Raw genomic sequence first — 20377 nt, 5'->3', positions numbered from 1 at the left:
AAGAGGACACCAAAATGAATAGGCAAAACTTGGAGGAAGAAAAAAGAAACATTTCTTTTGTTTTCATCTATTTCTTAAGTATCTGTAGTTTATTTTATTTTTAAAGCTAAATTGATTAGATTCAGGAATTATGTATCTTCCCCCTAGGGCCTCCCACTTGCAGCCCTCTACTATTTGAGCCATGCCCATAGCCCTCAATTTTTTTTTTTTTCCCAACAGCAACACTAGATTTCAAAAGCATAGGCCTTAGCATTGCTAACCCTTAAATTGGTAGGGTGTTCATGTGTCCTGTCCACACAAACAAGAACCATGATGTAAATAGTTAATAGCTGTGTGCTATGAGTTTATTTGTAGATTCACATTGAATAACTTATCATTGCTATTAAAACACAGATAGTGGAATGTTTTCCTTTTTTCCTGAAATGTAAAACTCACACAGTGTATAAGAATACTAGATTTTAAAGGAATAGTCTAGACTTTGGCTTCTGCCTGTATGGCAGAGTAATATTCTGAAAACACTTTTCACTTCAAAATACTTAAGACTATTGGGTAAATATATTTTAGAGGCTTTAAAAATAATGCATAGATTATGGTATTGTGTATTTTTTCATGTATTTGATGGTCATTTCTATTTTTTCAAATTATTCACCTTTTAAATTTTATTTAAAAAATTTTACAGTGTGGTCATGGGGCTGGAACCCAAGCCTGGCAAGAGCTCTACCACTGAGCTGTACCCCAGCTCAAGTTTTTCATTTAAAAATTGGATTACTTTTCTTGTTTTTTCTCTTATGTATTCTGGATGTTAATCTTTTGTCTGATAGATAGTTGGCAAAGATTTTCTCCTGTTCTGTAGGTTGTACAGAAGCTTTTTAGTTTGATATAATCCCATTTGTCTATTTTTGCTTTTGTTTCCTGTGCCTTGGAGTTCATGTCTAAAAACATAACTGCCTGTATTGATGCCTTGAAGTTTCCCCTATATCTTCCTTCCTTTAGTAGTTTCAAAGTTTCAGGTCTTACATTTAGGCCTTGGGTCCATTTTCAGTGCATTTTTGCACAGGGTGAGAGTTTCAGCCTTCTGCATTACACCGTTGACTGGGGAGGCTGTCCTTTCTCCAGTGTGAGCTTTTGGAGCCTGCGTCAGAGCCACGTGGCTGCAGCTGTGTGGGCTTTCCTCTGAGATCTCTGTGCTGCTCCAGTGCTGCTGCCTGCTTACAAGCCAGTGCCATTATGCTTTGGTCACCATGGCTCTGAAGTACATCTTTGAATCAGGTATTGTGAGCTTCCTGCTTCATTACTTTTGTTCAAGACTGCTTTGGCTGCTCAGGGTCTGGTGTGCACCCTCCTGGATTTTTGGACTTCTTTTTTTTTTTTTTCAGGTCTGTGAAGAATGTGAAGAAAAAGAAACTTTTATACATTCTTGGTGGGAATGTAAACTGGTACAACAGTTAGGGAGAACAGATGGAGAGGTTCCTCAAAAATTAAAGACAACTCTACCATATGATCCAGCTATCCCATTCCTGGCTATATCTTACAAGGAAATGAAATCAAATTGGGCATGGTATTACATGCCTGTAATCCCAGCACTTGGGAGGATGAGGCAGGAGGATCACAGCCTGGACACTATAGTGACTTCCTACCCAGCCTGGGTTACAAGAGCTCTATTAAAATATAATTTATGTATCATATAATCAATTAATTTAAAGTTATACCGTTCAGTGTTTTTAGTATATGCACATAGCTGTGTAACTACAAATTTTTGAAAGATGAATCAAAAGCATTCTGTGACAGGAAAACTCTGATTTAGGAAAAATCTTGGATCTTGCAATGCTTTCCTCCATGGTAACGCAGTGCGTGGCCTGTGTTCGTGGAGGTTTGCTGCAGGTACCCATGCTTGTCACAGGAACCCCTGGGGACAGCTAGCATGTGTTTTCCCTTTTTAGCTTATCAGGGACCCTTTTCTTGTGACCCGTTCTGCTACAGTTCTCTTGGTGGTCCTGGGGACTGAAATGAGGCCCCCTGCTTGTTAGGCAAGTGCTCCACCACTTGAACCACACCCCATCCTTGATGGTATTTTAAATATTTGCTTGCTTTTACTTTATAAACCAGTTCTCCCTTCATTTTAGCTGCCAAACATACATCTTTGAACTCCTAATCTGTCACCAGCATGCCACAAAAGACCCTTTGTAGCTTATATGAACTTCCTGATGCGTTGAATGAAAAATACACTTAGCTTTGGTTTTCTAAGCCTCTACTTCAAGGAATGTGTTCTGTGTGAAATTAGAAAATCTCCTTGTTGGGGTGGGGGTCGGGGTGCCCAGTACCCCACTGTGAGTTGTTTGTGTGTAATGAGTGCTGAGGAGGACTTCTTATACATATGTATATGTATGTGACAGTATTTTGGGTGACACATTGCAGATCTTCCAAATTACTTACAGGACAAAAGTCTCATGTATTTCTCCTCCTAAAAAATTTAAATCCAAAGGGCTGATAGAGTGGCTCAAGTGGTAGAGCGCCTGTCTAACAAGTGTAAGGCCTTGAGTTCAAACTCCAATGCTGCCAAAAAAAAACTAAGTCCAGTGTGCTGGCTGTCTCTGTAGTTTTGTTTATTTATTTATTTTTCCTTTTCTTTTTTTAATTGTGCTGAGTGAGGGTACCTTGTGGCATTTACAAAAGTTCTTATATCAAATTGTACTTTTGTTTAGATGACACAAGACTTGGAAAAGCCATTGTTGTGACTGCTATTTACTAGTCTCTTTATGTAAATAAATGAATGTATAATATATTTATACTTGGATGTTTGGAAGCTTTAGCTGTGCTGGCCATTTGAAAAAAGTGTTCCAGTTTACTGTGTTGAGTTGGCATTGTGCAGAATTAGCAGCCATATTGTTCTAGAACATTAAACTTACTTTTTCCCATTTGTACAGGGGTAACACACTGTATTAGACATGTCAGGTCTTATTGATGTGGGTTTGATTACAGAAACTAGCATAGTATTGTCTAAATAAAAATAAGTAAGTCTAAGCCCATATGTGGTGATGACCTACAGGTGCCTTTTTGTCCTTTCCCTCCCTTGAGCGAGAGACCATATGACATAATATAGGAGTTTATTTATATTTTGACATATCTTTGTGTTAGTTTTTGCAGTAATAACAGTTACGCCTTTTATACCTAATGTCAAATATAAAATGCCCAGCTTTAAGAAAGAGGGAGCAGAAACCGAACCAAAGAGCAGAGTGGTCACGTGATGAACAGAGTAGTCAGACAGACCGCCACCCAAGACAAGGCCGCTGTGCACTGTGACCCATTGAGATTCATCTCATAAGCTTGTCTAAGCATGGACAAAAGCAGGATCGCTGTGCCAACCACAAGTACTGAGTGCCCCTCTCTTGGCTAATGTGTGTGAGTGCTGCTCCTTTGGGTCTAGCCACTTGCACCTGGAGGAGGTTTACCAAGGTACTAGTCTCTAGTGGCCCCTTTGACAGCTTCCCAAATCTCCTAGGGCACGTTCAATCCTATGACAGGTACTCTCTGGCTCCTTCTTTCTGAGATGCCCTGTGCTCCCTGGTGTGCCTTTCCCTGGCTGTCCCCTACAGTGTGCTCCTGCTGGCTGTGGGCTGAAGAACCTTGGCAGCTTCAAGATGGAAACTGTCACAGAAAGACAAGTGCCACATGGCTTCGCTCAGGTGGGGTTTAAAAAAGTTGATCTTCTAGAACTGTAGGGGAAAGCTGGGGGAGGGGTAGAGACTGGTTTACCCATGGTCCTCAGTTGCAGTTACACAGGAGCAAGAAGTTCTGGGGTGCACAGTAGGGGACCACAAGTAATAAAACACTATATTTTTTCAGAAATCTAGAGGAAGGGATTTCGAATGTGTTCACCATAAAGAAATAATAATTGTTTGAGGAGACATATTTTTACCATGATTTGAACATTACACAATATTTGTACATGTCAAAGCATCACAGGGTAGACCATAAACATGTACAGTTCAGATGTATGTGTTTAAAGAGAGGCAAAAACCATAATGTGAAGTGATGTAGGAACAATTTGACTTGCTGGTACGAAGTCTGTGAAGTATTTTGGTGAGTGGATGTTGTGTCTTAGGCAGCTGTGTGTGTTTATATGTATATCCTGCCTGGTTTAATGGTTTTGAATTATAAGCAGCACTGGGTACACAGTTGTGAGGCTCAGAGCAAATGAAATTGACATCATGTAGCTCAGGCTGGACTTGTACTCTATCCTCCTGCCTCAGCCCTCCTTCCCACCAAGTGATTGAATTACAGTTGTGTACCACCATGCCTGGCCAAGACACCTCAATCCAGGGGGCTGATCTAGGAATGAGGAAGAGAACCACTGCTTTCCTATTTTTCCTCCTATGGGACTTGTTTCACCCTTTATCTTTAGAACTTGTAATAAAAATTTTAAATAAGCATGTAACAAAACTTACTGTCCTAACCATTGTAAGTGTCCAGTCCAGCATTAAGTATATTCTTACTGTTGCGCACCCATCACCCTGATCCATCTGCAGAACTTGCCATCATCCCTAACTGAAGCTCTGTATCCATGAAGTAGCAACTCCTCATTCCCTTCACTCCCAGCCATTCTGCTTTCTGTCTCTGTGAATCTCTCTCTCTGTGAATCTGCTTCTCTGGGGACCTCATATCAGTGAGTTGAATCATACAGTATCTGTCCTTTTGTGTCTGCTTATCTCCCTCACCATGATGTACCCAAGGTTCATCCATGTCATGGCAAGTCCAAGGATCTCCTTCCTTTAGGAGTCTGAATGACATTCCTTTTATGGATAGCTACAGCACAGTTCATTTCTCCGTCCAGCTCTTTAGGCTGAATAGTATTGCATTGTGCTTAGAAACTGTCTCTTGCTTTTTTGTCCATCTATAAACATGTGACTGTCAATCTGTCCACCTCTTGGCTGTACTGAGCGGTGCTGTTGTGAACACAGGTGTACAGATGTCTTCAGACCCCGCTTTCTGTCCTCATGGGCACGTATCTAGACGTGACACTGCTCCACAGTGTAGTAATCCTATTTTTAATTTTTTGAGGAGTCTCCATACCATTTTCCACAGCAGCTGTGCTGTTTTACTTTCCCAACATTTCTTACTTGTGTTTTTATTTATATATTTGTTGGTTTGAGAATACCCATTGTAATGGGGTGTGGTGGTATCTCATTGTGATTTTTCTTTGCCTGTGCCTGATGTCTGGTGACACTGAGCTTTGTTTTAAATTTGTTTTTGATTGCCCATGTGCCTATTCTGTGCTTCTTTTCAGAAAGGAGATGAAGTCCCTGGAGCAGTGCGGCGCTCTGAAAGGCTCCCTGAGTGCTGAACAGCAGCTGTCCCTCATCAGTGGCTGCGCCAACATTGCCGAGGCAGTAGAGGGCGCTGTGCACATTCAGGTGAGAGAAGGACCAGCACCTGGGTGTAAGGCCAGGAGCCAGCTTCCCTCCTCTCTGACACAACAGGGCGAGGACATTTTGTACCTTCAACGTCAGAATTTTGTTTTATTTGTCAGAAAACAGGGACATCAAAACATCCTCTATACAGGATCAAACTACTGTGACAATGTCATATCTTAGGAGTGTTGCAATTTTGAGCAAAAACAGATTTTTCTAGACTCAGCACTTACTGTGCTTTATCAACTTAAATAAAGATTACTTTCTTGTTCTCATATGTAATTAAGTAAAAACTTAATAGAAATTGTCCAGAAGAAAACCTTTCATTTACATCTAGTGTTTCCAACAACTTCACTTTAAAAAAAGAGGAATTCCCGTGGTGCTGTTCGCTCAGCTGAGAGCTGGAGAGGCAGTTGCTCTGGGGTTGCGGGGATACTCACAGGCTCCAGCTTGAGCCTGCCCCTGAGTTAAGGACCCCCAACCTCAGGAATTACCTCCTTGTTGCAAAGGTCACCCTTATGCTAGAAGGCTCAAGTGAATTACCTAAAACCCCTCTCCATACTTTGCGCTCTGAGATGTGCATGTCTTATGTCCCTATGATACTCGAGTGGAGAATTTGAGAGAGAGTCAAAAAGGCCATGTGTGTTTTATGGCCAGCCACTGTTCTGAGATCGTACCACAGGAGATGGCTTTCAGGTCTTTGTGGCTTGTTGTTTCAGCCAATGTATATCCAAACAGAAGATACTGAGGGGTTGCTCTTAGATTCCTTCCCTCTTCCTGGTATGTAGCAGTTCCTCCTTAGCCACCATTTCGCTTTCTGTGGTTTTAGTCATCAAAGTCAGTGTCAGTTCCCAGAGCCCACACTTACTGAATTCTCTCTACAGGATGTTGTTATTATTAGTTACTGGTGTTAATCTCCTACTGGACCAGTGTATAAATGTATAGGAACCCAGAGTAAGTGGGTTCAGCCCTGTGTGCAGTGGCTGGGGCCTTGGAATGTGTCCCCTGTGATGAAGGGCCTGTGCACCTGTCTCCATCTTTTGAAATGAAGGCTGCAGCAGCCACAGGACCCACTGGGGTCAGAGGGCACCCAGCAGGCTTCCAGGTGTCCTGTTCCCACACCGCCTGATGTTGTAGGAGCTAATGGAGCTTCTGGAGTGTGCAGAAGCTTCCAGGCTTGGCAGAGCAGCTTCTTCATGTAGGTTTGGTTTTTGAGGTAGGATAGTTCAGATTTGTTGTCCTGACAGTGGCAAAGGCAGTGGGCATCTCCTGCCCCGGAGCTCCTGTCTCTGAACCCTCTGGCCAGGTGGGCCCAGGGCCAGCCCTGACCTGTTGCACAGGGTCTTGCAGTTTTGGCAGCTTCTTGGCTCTACTTAACAAGTGAGGAGGCACCACTGGTTCCATGCAGTGAGGCCTTCCATCTGGACCCACATCTACAGGACCCTCCTGATTGGCAAGGCCCCACTTTTAAGGAGAGGATTAAAAAGACAAGCTCCTTTTGTGGTAAGCAAGATATATTCATGCCCAGGGATTGGACCCAGCCCCGCTTTGGGCACCAGAATCAAAGGATGCTGAAGTGCCTATGTAAGATGGCGCAGGGCTGTGTAGAAGCTCCCGCACGTCTTCTGGTTACTTTAAGTCACGTCCACATGACCTGTGGTGCCTGCTGCAGTGTGAGTGCTGTGGAGCAGCTGTTACGCTGCACTGTTTTGGGAATGATGAGGGGAAGAATGCTTTACGTGTTCAGAACAGATGCAGTTTTTGTGTGTGTAAGCATTTTCTGTCCGTGGTTGAGGAACCCACTGATGGGAGGGCTCAGAGCATATAGTGTTTTAATGGCAGAGGTGGCATATTATAAATACACACTCGTCTAATTCGTCAGTTACAGGGTGGCGGTTTAAGCATGGTATAATGGCTCTCAGTATCCTGCTCTGGTGTCTGCCGTGACATCGGCATTCACTCCAATGGTTGTCACTGCCACAGTTGCTCTTGAGTGTCTCCCGCCATTTCCCAGATTACGTCATCTTTGCTTCTTCGACACATTTGATAACAGCTTTTTGAATCCATCTGTGATCCCCAGCCTCAGTTAACTAATTCTCAAACATTTAGGGTTTTTTCCTCTGTAATGGGTCCTTGTGGTTCCACTTGCTATGTTCCTTTCTTTTTTAAAAGTCCTCTTTATAGAGGTTTTTTGGGTTTTTTTCCCCAGCACAGGCAGGTGCAAAGTCATGCACCAGGAATAATGAATATATCTATGTTAAAATAGTTTTTTTGTGGTTATTAGGATTTGAACTTAGGTCCTAGTGCTTGATAGGCAATCACTTTATCACTTGAGCCTCATGCCCAGTGCTTTTTTGCTGTAGTTATTTTTTAGGTAAGGTCTTGATTTTTTTGCCTGGGGCCAGCCTAAGACTGTGATCTTCCTACTTATGCCTCCCACATAGCTGAGATTATAGGTATGTACCCCTACATTTGGCTAATTTTTTTTACTTTGGGTCTCTTTTTTATGGTGGGGAGTCTGAGTTTGAACTGTGATCCTCCTAATCTCTGCCTCCCAAGCAGCTGGGGTTACAAATGTGAGCCACCATGCCCAGCTAAAAAAATTTTTTTTGCTATGTTATCCAGGCTGGTCTTGAACTCCTGGGCTCAAGTCATCCTCCTGCCTCATCCTCCTGAGTGCTGGGACTCTAAGCATGCACTACCGTGCTAGTGTATATTAAATTTCTTTAACTCCTCTACTTTTAACAAATAGTCTACCAGATGATTTCTGTAAATGTCAAAGGCTAGTCTGATTGAATTAGTTCAGACTAAGGCACCTACTCCAACATTTCTAAACCTAGAGAACCCTGCACAACATGAGACACCTAATGACTCTAGTCTAAGGCAAATGTTTCCTTTAAGGGACAAGTTTATGCCACCTTATAAGGCACACAGAAAATTCTCCAGAATGGGAATTACTTTATAACATGGCTCTTTGCACACAATTTTGGCAATCAACAAACAACATGGAACAAAACAATATAGCTTTTTATGCACAGTAAGAGCTGAAAAGTGCCCCTTCCTAAAGGCTGTCTGTGTTACCGGTAAAGTGAATGTGCTTACATGTTGAGAAACATATATTATGCACAGTGACACTGAACCAGGCAGTAGAAGGACAGGGAAACAGAGCAGGATGACGCAAACTGTCTGGCTTTAATTCCTGTAAGGGACTGCATTCTTCAGAAATTGTTCCTCCAGTAACACAGAGAGGAACTCAGCAGGGGAGTGGTTCTGACACACAGCAGCAGGAAGGTTGGAGGAAGACAGGATTTGAGCTTGGAGAGGGGGGACAGAGGTATCGACCATGGCTCAGAAAGAGACAAATGGGGAAGTGAAGTGCCTGGGTCCATTCTGGGCTTGCTGAGTAGACTACTCGATCTGAGACACGGCCAGTGGAGAGAAGAGACAAAAGGTGGAAGCCACCCCAGAGCTACTTAGATGAGAGGAGTTAACTTTTCTAGAGTGCTTATCCTGACACATGTATGCAAGTGTTTCCCTTAAGAAATAAAGAGTTGGGTTTCAATGTATACTCGGATTAGAATCCTCCAAGGATGGGGTGCAGTGGGAAAGTGAAATTAATCAGAGGGAAAGGTGAGTAAGGAAATTAAATGGATATTGAATTTTTGCTACATGATTCACTTCCTTGGGCATAGTTACACAACTTCTTTATATGATAATGTTTTCTTTTTCTTTTTTGTTGCAGTGCTTGGGATCAACCCAGGGCATTGTGCATGCTAGGCAAGCGTTCTGCCACTAAGCTACATCCCCAACCCTTGGGTTTTTGAGACATGGTCACACTTTGTAGCTCAGGCTGGCCTGGAACCGGCTTGCCTTGAACTCAAAATCCTCCTGCCTCAGATTCTCAAGTGCTGGGATTATAGGCATGCACCACCACATCCAACTATTTGATATATTTGACAATCACATTTTATACTAGTGACTATTAGTGTTTCATTTTATGTTTTCATTTTGTTGTTCTTATTGTTTTGATTATACTGAGGTTTGAAATCAGGGCTTTGATTGAGTGCAATTCTTCCCCAGTAGATTATCTTCTACCAAACCCTAGAGGGTGGGAGCATAGGTCAAGTTTGCTATCTCTAATGAAATGTGGGAGCAGGCAAGAAAGAAACCTGAATTTCTAGAACTTACTGCAATTTTGAAATCAAATCTTGCTTGGCAAGAAAATCTGTGTTGGAAAAATAAGTTGATTCTGAAGAGACTGTGTAAAAGTACTGACTCCTAAAGACATCACAGTTCACTAGCACAGTGCACAGTCATTGTCTGATCACTGGCACTGCAGGCTGGGGGTCAAAGCAGTGGTGGGAGCCATGTGGACCTTCCATTGATTTGTGACATTTATATGGAATTTGCTTCCACCGAGTCAGGGCCACAGCTGAAATCTAGAAGTTAAATGATTTGTGTCCACGTAGATGATGGGAATTTGCATCTGGCCCTCACCTCAATGACTTGGAAAATGCTAGTCATTTGATAAGGACTTTCAGAGCCTGGAGGGGGTTCAGCTGGCACAGGTCACATGGGAGGCCAGCCCGGAGCTTGTTATGGGGTCTGCACTGAAGCTGAAATTTCACTTGTCCTTGTCTCTTCTTTTCTCTTCCCCATTGTTTTGTTTATTTAATTATTTACTTTTGTGGTTCTGGAGATGGAACCCAGGGCCTTGTGTATGCTAGGCAAGTACTCTACCACTGAGCTACCTTCCCAGCCCCTTGTTTTGTTTTTGAGACATGGTATCACTGTGTAGCCCAGGCTGACCTCAAACTTGGGCTCCTCCAGCCTTAGCCTCCTGTGTGCTGGGATTACAAGCAAGTACCACCATGCTTGTTTCTTAAAATCAGGTTTACTACAGTATCATTACACATGATAAAGCGGCACAGTTTAGTTTTTAGTGTTGTGTACATTTGACAAACACACATACAGTCAGGCCTGTGTACTGCAGCAAGCCCCAGGGCTGGAACTTGTGTCTAATCACAGGGCCTTGAGTGTAGGTTGGGGCAGGGACATTGTGCAGCTTTGTGGATGTGTGGTTCACATCTGTGGATGCAACCAACCATGACCTGAAAATGTTTAGAAAAGAATGGCCTCTGTGCTGAATCCAGTGGACACTTTTCCTTGTCATCATCCCCAAACGATACAGCTCTGCATAAGATTTCCATCATGTTAGCTGCAGTATAAGTAATCAAAATGATTTAATGTGTGCAGGAGGGTGTGTACAGGTTCTAAGAAAGTGACACCATTTTATTAAAGAAACTCGAGCAGCCTGGGCTTTTGGTGTCTGTGGGGTCCTGGAGCCAGTCCCCCCAAGATGTGGAGACGTCATCATGTAGCCACACAACACAGGCTTCAGAGCTTTCCCATTGCCCACAGAGGGTGGTCCTCTCCTCCCCCTTCCCTGAGCCTGGGCCTCCACGCATATGGATTCATCCCTGTGGTTTTGTCTTCCATTATGTTTTGTTAAGTGAAATCATATGTTATGCAGCCTTTTGAGTGAAATGAATATGAATTTGTATGTGGTGGTATGTTTGTCAGAAATTTGGTTCCTTTATTGCTGTATAGTACTCCATTGTATGGCCATACCACAACCTCTGCCCATTCACCACCTCAAGATCATTTGAGTTGTTCCTCATTCTTAGCGATTATGCATAAAGTTGGAATAGATATATGGGTCTAGATTTTTGTATGAACATTTGTTTTTATTTCTCTTGGTTAAATACCAAGAAATGGAATGGCCAGGTCATATGGTAAACATATATTTATATTTGTAAGGAAATTAAAAAATAAAGAACCCATTTTCCATGCATTCCCATAAGCAGGGTGGCTGTCCTGCCCCCTCTGCAGTCCTTGGTACTATCAGAGTGCCCTTCCCCCTGTATCCTGTTGTGTTTTTAGTTTGTTTATTTTTTAAAAAATTGGGATATTTCTTATTATTGAGCTTTGATAATTCTTTTATGCTGTTAGTAAAAATCCTGTGTTTTTGAAAAGCAGTTTCAAATTTTGATGAATTCCAATCTAAGTCGTTTAATTTATGAAGTATGCTTTTTCTGTCCTATCTTTGGAATTTTTGTCCAGCCCAAGGTCACAAAGATTTTCTCTTGTTTTCTTCTAGGTTTTATAGCTTTAAGTTTTATACAGAGTAAAGGTCATTCAGTTGCTATATCAATTTTTGAAAAGACTGTATTCCTCCACTGAAATGTCTTGAACCTTTGTCAAAATCAGTTGGCCAGATATGGGGGGGGCTTATTTCTAGACTGATCTATGTGTCTGTAATATTTTTATAGTACGTACGTCTTGAAACCAGATAGTATAAATTCTTCAAAATTGTGGCTCCTCAAGTTGCTTTACCTTTTAGAATCAGTTTGTCAATTTCTTGAAGAAGAATCCTGCAGAGATTTTGGATAGGGTTTTGGTGAATCTGTAACTCAGTTTGGAGAAGTGGTACCTTGACGACATTGAATTTTCCAACTCACATGTCTGATGTCGCTCCATTTATTTAGACTTTAAAAGTTTTCTCTCATGTGTTCTATTGTCTTCACTGAATATTCTGTTAGATATATGCAGAAGCATTTAACAGACTATTGGGAAAAACTTTAACTTGCACTTGTTCATTGTACAGGAATACAATTAAATTTTACATAATAACCTCCATGCCATGACCTGTCTAGACTTGTTCTTTAGTTCTCATAGTTTTTTGGTAGAGTTTTGGATTTCATGTGTCTGTGTATAGGATTATTTCTTCTCTTCCAGTTGATTTGACTTTTATGTATTTATTTTTTAACTTATTATACTGACTTGGCTGTCTAGTATGATGCTGAGTAGGAGTATAAGATCAGACATGCATGCCCTCATGCCTTATTACTGATTATGAAGGAAAACATTCTGTCTTCTACTGCTAATTATAATGGTAGAGTCTCCCCCAGCCTTTTTTTTTTCTTTTGATGCCTTTTTTCGGGTTGAGGAAGTTCCCTTTAATTCCAGCTTATGAGAGTTGTTATTTTAGAATAAACCCCCCTTGGTCACGATGTACTATCCTTTTTATACTTATATTTTATATTTTCTGGATTTAATTTGCTAATATTTGTTGAGGATTCTTATATCTAGGAGGATACCAGCCCCTAAAGTTTTATTTCCTCATCATTTCTTCAGCTGGTTTTTGTAGTAGCATGATAATGGCCTCATAACATGAGTTAGGAAATGTTCTTCCTCTTCTGTCTTCTGGAAGAGCATTTCTTTTTACAGGCTTTACAGTGAGACTGTCTAGGCCTCTAGTTTTCAGTTGAATGATTTTAAACAGTGAATTCACTTTCTTTAACAGACATAGGACTATTCAGGTGACCTGTTTCTACTAGAGTCAACTTTGGAAGTTTGTCTCTCGAGGAATTTGTCCATGTCATCCAAATTTTTGAATTTATGGGAATAAAGGTATTAATTATGGTCATTTAATGTCTAGAATTTGTATTGGTGTTTCTTCTTTCTTCCTGATACTGATAATTTGTGTTTTCTCTCTTTTTTGCATAAGTATTTTATTAGTTTTATGAATGTTTTCAAAGGACTACCTTTTTGTTTTATTGACTTTCTCTGTAGTTATTTTGGTTTTATATTTCATTGATCTCTGTTGTTAGTTTTATTTCCTTCTGCTTGATTTGGATCTAATTTGGATTTGGATCTAATTTATCTTCATTTTTCTAGTTCTTTTAAGATACAACTTCAGAAAATTTATTTGAGACCTGTATTTTCTAAAAGAAGCGGTTACTTATCCACTGTCATAACTGCAACAATGGGTGCTGCAACAAATTTTGATAATTGTATTTTCACCTTCACTGAATTAAAAGTTCTTCCTAATTTCTCTGTGACATCCTTTTACACTCATAGATTGTTAGCTTACAATTTTGGAGCACTTTCTAGATATCTTCTCTTATTGATTTCTAATTTAATTCCATCATGGTCCCAAAATATCCTTTATATGATTTCAATTCTGATCTACTTTGGTGGATATTCTGTGTGTAGTCAAAAAGAATATGTATTCTGTTGTTTGGGTGAAGTGAACTATAAATATCAGCTAGGCCAAGTTGCTTGATAGTATGGTTCAGGATTTCTCTACTCCAATGGATTTTTTGTCTACTTACTCTATGCACAATTGAGGAAAAAAAACATGGACGTTCTACAGCCATAAGGGTGGATTCATTTCTCAGTGAATCCAAACCCGGCATATAGTTGGATCGTAACTTTTTTTTATCTTGATTGTTTTAGTCTTTTTTTTTTGGAACTGGAGTTTGAACTCAGGTCCTATACCTTGGGCCACTCCACCAGCCCTTTTTTTGTGAAGGTTTTTTTCAAGACAGGGTCTCATGAACTATTTACCTGGACTGGCTTCGAACTGTGATCCTCCTGATCTCTGTCTCCTGAGTAGCTAGGATTACAGGCATGACCATCAACTCCCCACTTTGTTTCTGTCTTTTAGTTAGGTTTTTAGTGTATCAAATTTAATGTAATTGAAGATTAAAATATACTGTCTTGCTTATTGGTTTCCATTAAAAAAACTTCCCCACCCTTCTTTCTGGCTGGCTTTAACATTGAATATATTTTATCATTCCATTTTATTTCCTTGATTGACTTGTTAGCTATACTTATTAAATTTTTTTGTGATTACTATATAGGATACATAGAGTTCCTTTTTAATTAACCATAGTCTGCCTTCATGTGTTATACAAGAACCTTACAATAATTGCTCCCATAATTCCTTCCATATTTTGTGTAATTGTTGCCGTAGCTTTCCTTTTATAAACCAGAATATTTTTCTTTATACAATCAACTAACTTTTAGAGCAATTAAAATTAAACTTTACATTTATCTACATTTTTCACCACCCCAGCCTCCTTTTTTTATTTATATAAATTGAAATTTTTCTTGGTATTATATTCCTTCTGGTTGAAAGACTTTAATATTTCTTATAGTGTAAATCTACTCATAAAGAATTAGTTCTGCTTTTGTTTGAAAAAAATTTATTTTTTCTTCATTTTTGAATGGCATTTTTTCTCTATGGAATTTTGTGTTGTTTTTCTTTCAGTTCTTTAAAGATGTCACTAGATTATCTGCTGATTTGCAGATTTGCTCTAATTCTTATCTTTATTCATCTGTGTCTAATGTATTCTCTCTTCTATGCTCCACATAAGATTTTCGTATCTTTGGTTTTTAGCAATTTGAATATGATGTGTATGAGTGTGTATTTGTGAATGTGTTTGGTATTTGTCCTGGTTGGTACTCTCTGACCTTCTTGGATTTGTGGTTTTGTTTATATTGGAAATCTCTTGACTATTGTGTCTTCAAATTTCTTTTCCTGCTCCATTTTCTTTTCTCATTCTGGAATATCAGTTACAGATGTATTGGAATATTTAATGTTTTCATGTTTTCCTGCAATCTTTGGATGCTTTGTTCTCTTTTCTCTTCCTTCCTTTCTTTCTGCTTTCTTCTATGTCTGTGTTTAGTTTATTTTTTCATCTCTGTAAGTGTCTAGTAATAAATTTTTGTGTTATTTATTGCTGTTTAACACATTAGCCCAGAATTTGATGGCTTAAAGCAACAATAAACACATTACATGAGGGATCTTTGGCTGAGTGATTCTGGCTTCATTCTCTATTGACGCTGACATTCGCCAAGGCTGCTGTCATCTTAGGTTTCGTTGGGCTTAGAGGACCATTTTTAAGATGAATCATTCACATGGTGGCTAAATTAATGTATCAGCGATTGTCATTCTTCTTCTGTGGGCCTCTCTATAGAGCTGCTGACAAGTCTTTATGACAAGGTAGCAGATAAGTAATCTCAGAGCACATGGCGAAAGCTGCAGTAACTTTCATGACCAAGTCTTAGAAGTCACAAGGTGTCATTCCTTCTTTATCCTGTTGGAAACACAGGTCAGGCCTGTTTGGTGGGGTAGGGAGTGGGAACTGGACAAAGGCATGAATTCCTAGAAGCAAGGATAGTTGGACCATTTTGGAGACTGACCACTAGGCCACTAAAGGCACTTTTATCTTTGTCATTGTCATTTCATTTCTTTCATCTGACTGTCTTACAGTTTCTGTCTCTCTTCATTTGTTCATTTTGCCACTAGAACATTTACCTATTGACTTGGTTATTTTAAATTTCCTGCCAGATTGTTCGGTGTCTGGCTTATCACTGAATCTTTGTTATTTGCTTTGTTTCACAACAAGGGCTACTTCTTTTCTTTTTGTGTTTCTAACAACTTTTCACAGAATGCTGACCTTGACTCTTCCTGCTGGGTTGTTGGCATGGGGTACTGAGTCAATCTAGTTGTGGAGCCAACTGCAGGTGTGTTTGCTGTTTCCGTAGTCACCTTAGGTCTGCCGGTTCCCAAATGCCTCTCCACTGTCTTGGGCTGGGGAGGAAGGGTCTCTGGAGTGTTCTCAGTATTTCTCCCCCCTCAGCTTTGCCCTATCCCATAGCGGGATTTGTCTCCAGGTCCTTGTCCCTCCCCAGATGGAGGCTGCTACTGTTGGTCCCCCCCTTCTATTTTTAGCAGTCTCTGTCTGCCTTGGCCTCTGGAGGGGCCTTTTCAATGGTCCTGTTGCTTACCCATGGCAGCCAAACCACCTGTACAGGAGAGATTATCCTGCTTCCTCAGTGGTCACATGTTCTAGTGCAGAGTTCTCAGCGAGGCACTTATTGAGATTTTTGGCAGGTATTTTTTTTTTTTTTTTGTGGGACTGGAGTTTGAACTTAGGGCTTTATACTTGAGCCACACCTCCATTCCATTTTGCTCTGGTTATTTTGGAGATGGAGGTCTCATGAAATATTTGCTGGGCTAGCCTCAAACTGTGATCCCCTGGATTTCAGCCTCCCAAGTAGTTAGGATTACAGGAATGAGCCACTGGCGTCAGGCTCGGGCAGGTAATTCATGTTGTCCTGTGCATTGTAGTGTGTTTAACAACAGCCTTCACCTGTACCCACCCATTGTCAGTAGCACCCCTTTCCCACCCCAGTGATGACTACCAGAAATGTCTCTTGACTTTGTGCAGTGACCCTGCCTGGAACACTTCTCTAGTGACATTGCTACAAATAGAGTTCGTGACCTGGGGCATTTTCTTGCTCCTTCCCCATGGTGGAAGATGTTTTCCTTTTTCCCCTGCAGTGGGTCTTTGCTTACTGGGGAGGAGGTGACAAAGCTGGTGGCCTCTCATGCATCAGTGACCACTTGGCTCCTGCATCCCTGTACCCTGCTGTCTGCCCTCCAAGCCTTCCTGAGGACCCAGTTGGGAGGAGCCCTCAGCACACGTGAGCTGTGCTTTGTGTCTGTACCCACGCTAGCACACACTCAGCCCTCAGCAGGTCATTACAAATTTTAGCTGACTTCTTCCCTGCTTGGCTGATGCCTGGGAAGGTCTTTCTGATCTGTTCTGCTATAGGGAACCTATCCATTGTATCCTCTGAGGGGTCTGTCCCAATGTGACCTTGAAGGGGCCTGTCTTACACTTCAGGCTATAGTGGTTCCTCTCATCCATGGCCTCGCTTTCCGTGTCTTCAGTAACCCACAGGCAACCAGGATCTGAAAATACAGATATTTATATTGACTCCTTCAAGACAGATCCCATGTTCATAACTTACAACATACCGTAATGGTCAGTCATGATGGTCACCTCGAGAGGATTAAGAAGCGCCTAGGAGATTAGTGCAGCATACTTCTAGGTGTATCTGTGAGGGAGTTTCCAGAGAGAATTAATCAAAGCGGGGAAGAGCTGCCTTGAATGAGTGTAGCACGATTCCTCCGGATGGGGCCTGGATGGGCATTCTTTTTCTCTGCTTCCCGTCTGCCATGATGTGAGCTTCCCTGCTCTGCTATCCCGCCATGATGGACGGATACCTTAGAAACTATGAGCCAGAATAAATCCTTTCTCTCTCAAGTTGTTTTTCTCAAGTATTTGTCATAGCAATGGAAATGCTAACTAAGCCAAATTGCACTATTTTATTAGTTATTGCTGTCAAACTTTTACCATTTCTAATGTATAAATTAAACTTGACCATGAGTATATATGGTCTAATATATAAATTAAATGTATAAATTTACATTTCTAATGTATAAATTAAACTTTACCATTAGAATATATGGGTAGGAAACATAGTATAGTATATAACATAGTATATATAGGGTTTGGTATTATCCATAGTTCCAGAAATCCCCAACAAGTCTTGGAACTTATCCACAATGAGTAAGGGGGAGCTATATTTGGGTTTTTTAGACTTGAACCCTAATGAGTTCAAGTTAGGCTTTTGTGATTTATCTGACTTGAAAATTTTAGGGTTGGAGCAGCACTCATCTCTGCTCTGTACAGTCCAGGAAGGAGTGGGATCCCATGGGTTCTTAATTTTGTAAACTGGAATATAGTGTTTATATTTAAAATAGGAAAAGCATTTATCCAAACACTTTATTGTTGTCTTAAGAATTTCAAAAGTGAGCTGGGGGTTGTAGTGTGTACCTGTAATCCCTGTGCTTAAGAGGCTGAGGCAGGAACGTTGTAAGTTTGATGTGTCTAAGATAGAAGGTGTAATTATTTTTTCCAGTCCCTAGAGATGAGCATTTGGAAGTTTGGAGTTCATTTATCCTTCTAGAACTCTTGTAATCAGACATTACAGACTTAACACTTGAATTTTCAGCAGGAATTGTATTATAATCTGTTTTAAAATTTAAATTTTATATTTACTGATAATATTATGACCACTTTTTCCTTATCCTTCCATACTGATATATTTGTATACATCAGTATACACAAGTATACTAATATACTTGTGTACATCTGTAGTCTGGGAAAACATTTAGAAATAAACTTCAATTATTAGCTAAATAATATATTTTTACAGTTGAACATTAGTGCTTAGGAAATAAGATAGTTTAACATTGAGATAATCTTTATGGCCTGAAGACTAAGAGCAGAAATCAAGACAGTCTATATGCATAGTATTCATTTGTGTGCTAAGATAACTTCATTGGGGCCCATTGTGCTGAGATGGGTCCAATGGCATGGGCTCCTGGGTAAACCAAAGGAAACCTAACCTTTGCCAATCACAAAGGGCCACTGAAGATTAGTCAAATAATCAGGGACTTTCCACTGGGATAATCCACATAAAACAACTTCTTCAATCTTAACCAATCAAGTAATTTCTCTCCTCTCTTTCTGTGTCCATCCTTTCCTTCTCTGGCAGAACCCCAAACCTCTTCTGGTTTGGTGATATCTGATTCACAGTTCACTGTTTGCTCAAATAAGCTGTTTAAAATTTTAATGTGCCTCAGTTTATCTTTTCAAGTGCTTATAAAGCTTACTCTAATACAAGGGTCAGCAAATCTTTTGTATGAAGGGCTGGATAATAAATATTTTAGGCATTGAGGGCTGGGTACAGTCTCTGTAGCATGTTTTTATTTATTTATGTGTATTTGTGTTTTACAGTCTTTCAGAAACATAAAAGCCATTGCTAACTAGTGGGCCACATGCAAATAGGGCATGGACAGGATTTGACCCCAGGGTGTGGTTTGCTGACCCCTGCTGAGAGTGTGGGAAGCATGTCCTTTCCCCAGCATCCTTCTCCACTCTGCAACACTCTCATCACCCCCACCCCCACTTCTAGTACAGTTTGGTTCTGAAAGCTCTGAGATCTAGAACTCAGGTCTCAGCTCTATCAGCAGTGACCTTCAGCTGGAAACTGACCTCTCTGTCCTTCAGTTTCATCTGTGTCAAGTGGAGATCATAGCACCTACCTCACGGTGATGCTGCGGGAATTATGCTTTACTTACCAGGAATGTTCTCAAGCACAGTCATCCCTCAGCGTTCAAGGGAGATTGATCCCAAGACCCCCTGCAGATACCAAAATCCAAGGACAATGAAGTCCTTTATGTAAAATGGCATAGTGTTTGTATTGAATTTACACAACCCTCCCCATACATTAAGTCATTTCTGGATTATTTATGATAATGAATACAATGTGTATGCTATCTAAGTAGTATTGTTTAGGGAGTAATAACAAGGATAAAGTATATACATGCTCAGTACAGGCATAATTTTTTCTAATATATATATATTTATAATGCTGGGGGCAGAACCCAGGGTCTTGCATGTGTCAGACAAGCCTCTACCATTGAGCTACAGCCCTGGCCCTTGAATAGTTTTGATTCATGGTTGCTTAAGTTCATGGAAGAGAGTCCAGGGATACTGAAAGCTGACTGTGAAGTGTTAGCCTAGTCCACTAAGTTTGTGCATCTATACTCGAGAGTGTTCACACAAGTTGAAATCACTGAACGATGCAGTTCTCAGAAGGTATTCTTGTCAGTGAGTGACATGTGACTGTATTTAGCTTCTTCCAATGACCAAACAGGACTGGAAAAAGTGACTAGTCAAAATATAAAGAAACTAAAATAAAGTTATAGAAGAAGAGGGCAAATCTGGGCATGGTGTTTCACGCCCATAATCCCAGACACTTAGAGAGTAGAAGTAGGAGGTTAGTGGTTTGAGACCAGCCTGGACAAAGTTAGCGCAAGACCTTGTCTGAAAAACAAACTAAAAGCAAAAGTGCTGGGGATGTAGCTCAAGTGATAGAGCACTTGCCAGGCAAGTGCAAGGTCTTTAGTTCAAACTCCAGGACTGAAGGAAAAAAAGGAGGGGTACCTTCATTACATTCTATCTGATTGCAAGTAAAGCCTAAGAATGGCCAGCCTGGTTGTTCCCTGAACCATATGTGCCTGTGCAGCCTTTTGGCCCCAAGGTGATGAGAGGGGTGATGACTTGCCTGTGCCCATAAGCTGGCACCTGCAAGGTCATCAGGAAAACATTGATCTCTTCTCTTTCATCTTGACCTTCTGGGACTAGAGTGAAGCTGCACACAGCAGGACAGAATGTTCGAAAACCTGAAGTCAGAAC

The 20377-nt window shown here is 40.7% G+C and overlaps 1 protein-coding gene across 5 annotated transcripts in view; it reads left to right on the top strand.

The window, feature by feature from the left end:
• Cryl1 (crystallin lambda 1) overlaps positions 1 to 20377 on the top strand; it is a 121531-nt gene that overhangs the window by 29680 nt on the left and 71474 nt on the right. For all 5 annotated transcript variants that reach the window (XM_020177707.2, XM_074043673.1, XM_074043674.1 and 2 more), the window contains one exon: positions 5285 to 5411. In XM_020177707.2, coding sequence (XP_020033296.1) covers positions 5285 to 5411 — 127 coding nt within the window. The remainder of the gene's footprint in view (positions 1 to 5284; positions 5412 to 20377) is intronic.

The sequence above is a fragment of the Castor canadensis genome, chromosome 10 (genome assembly GCF_047511655.1).
Source record: "Castor canadensis chromosome 10, mCasCan1.hap1v2, whole genome shotgun sequence".
In the NCBI taxonomy this organism is placed as follows: Eukaryota; Metazoa; Chordata; class Mammalia; order Rodentia; family Castoridae; genus Castor; species Castor canadensis.
The sequence above is the reverse complement of the archived record's forward strand: the minus strand, read 5'-3'. Positions and strand labels throughout refer to the sequence as shown.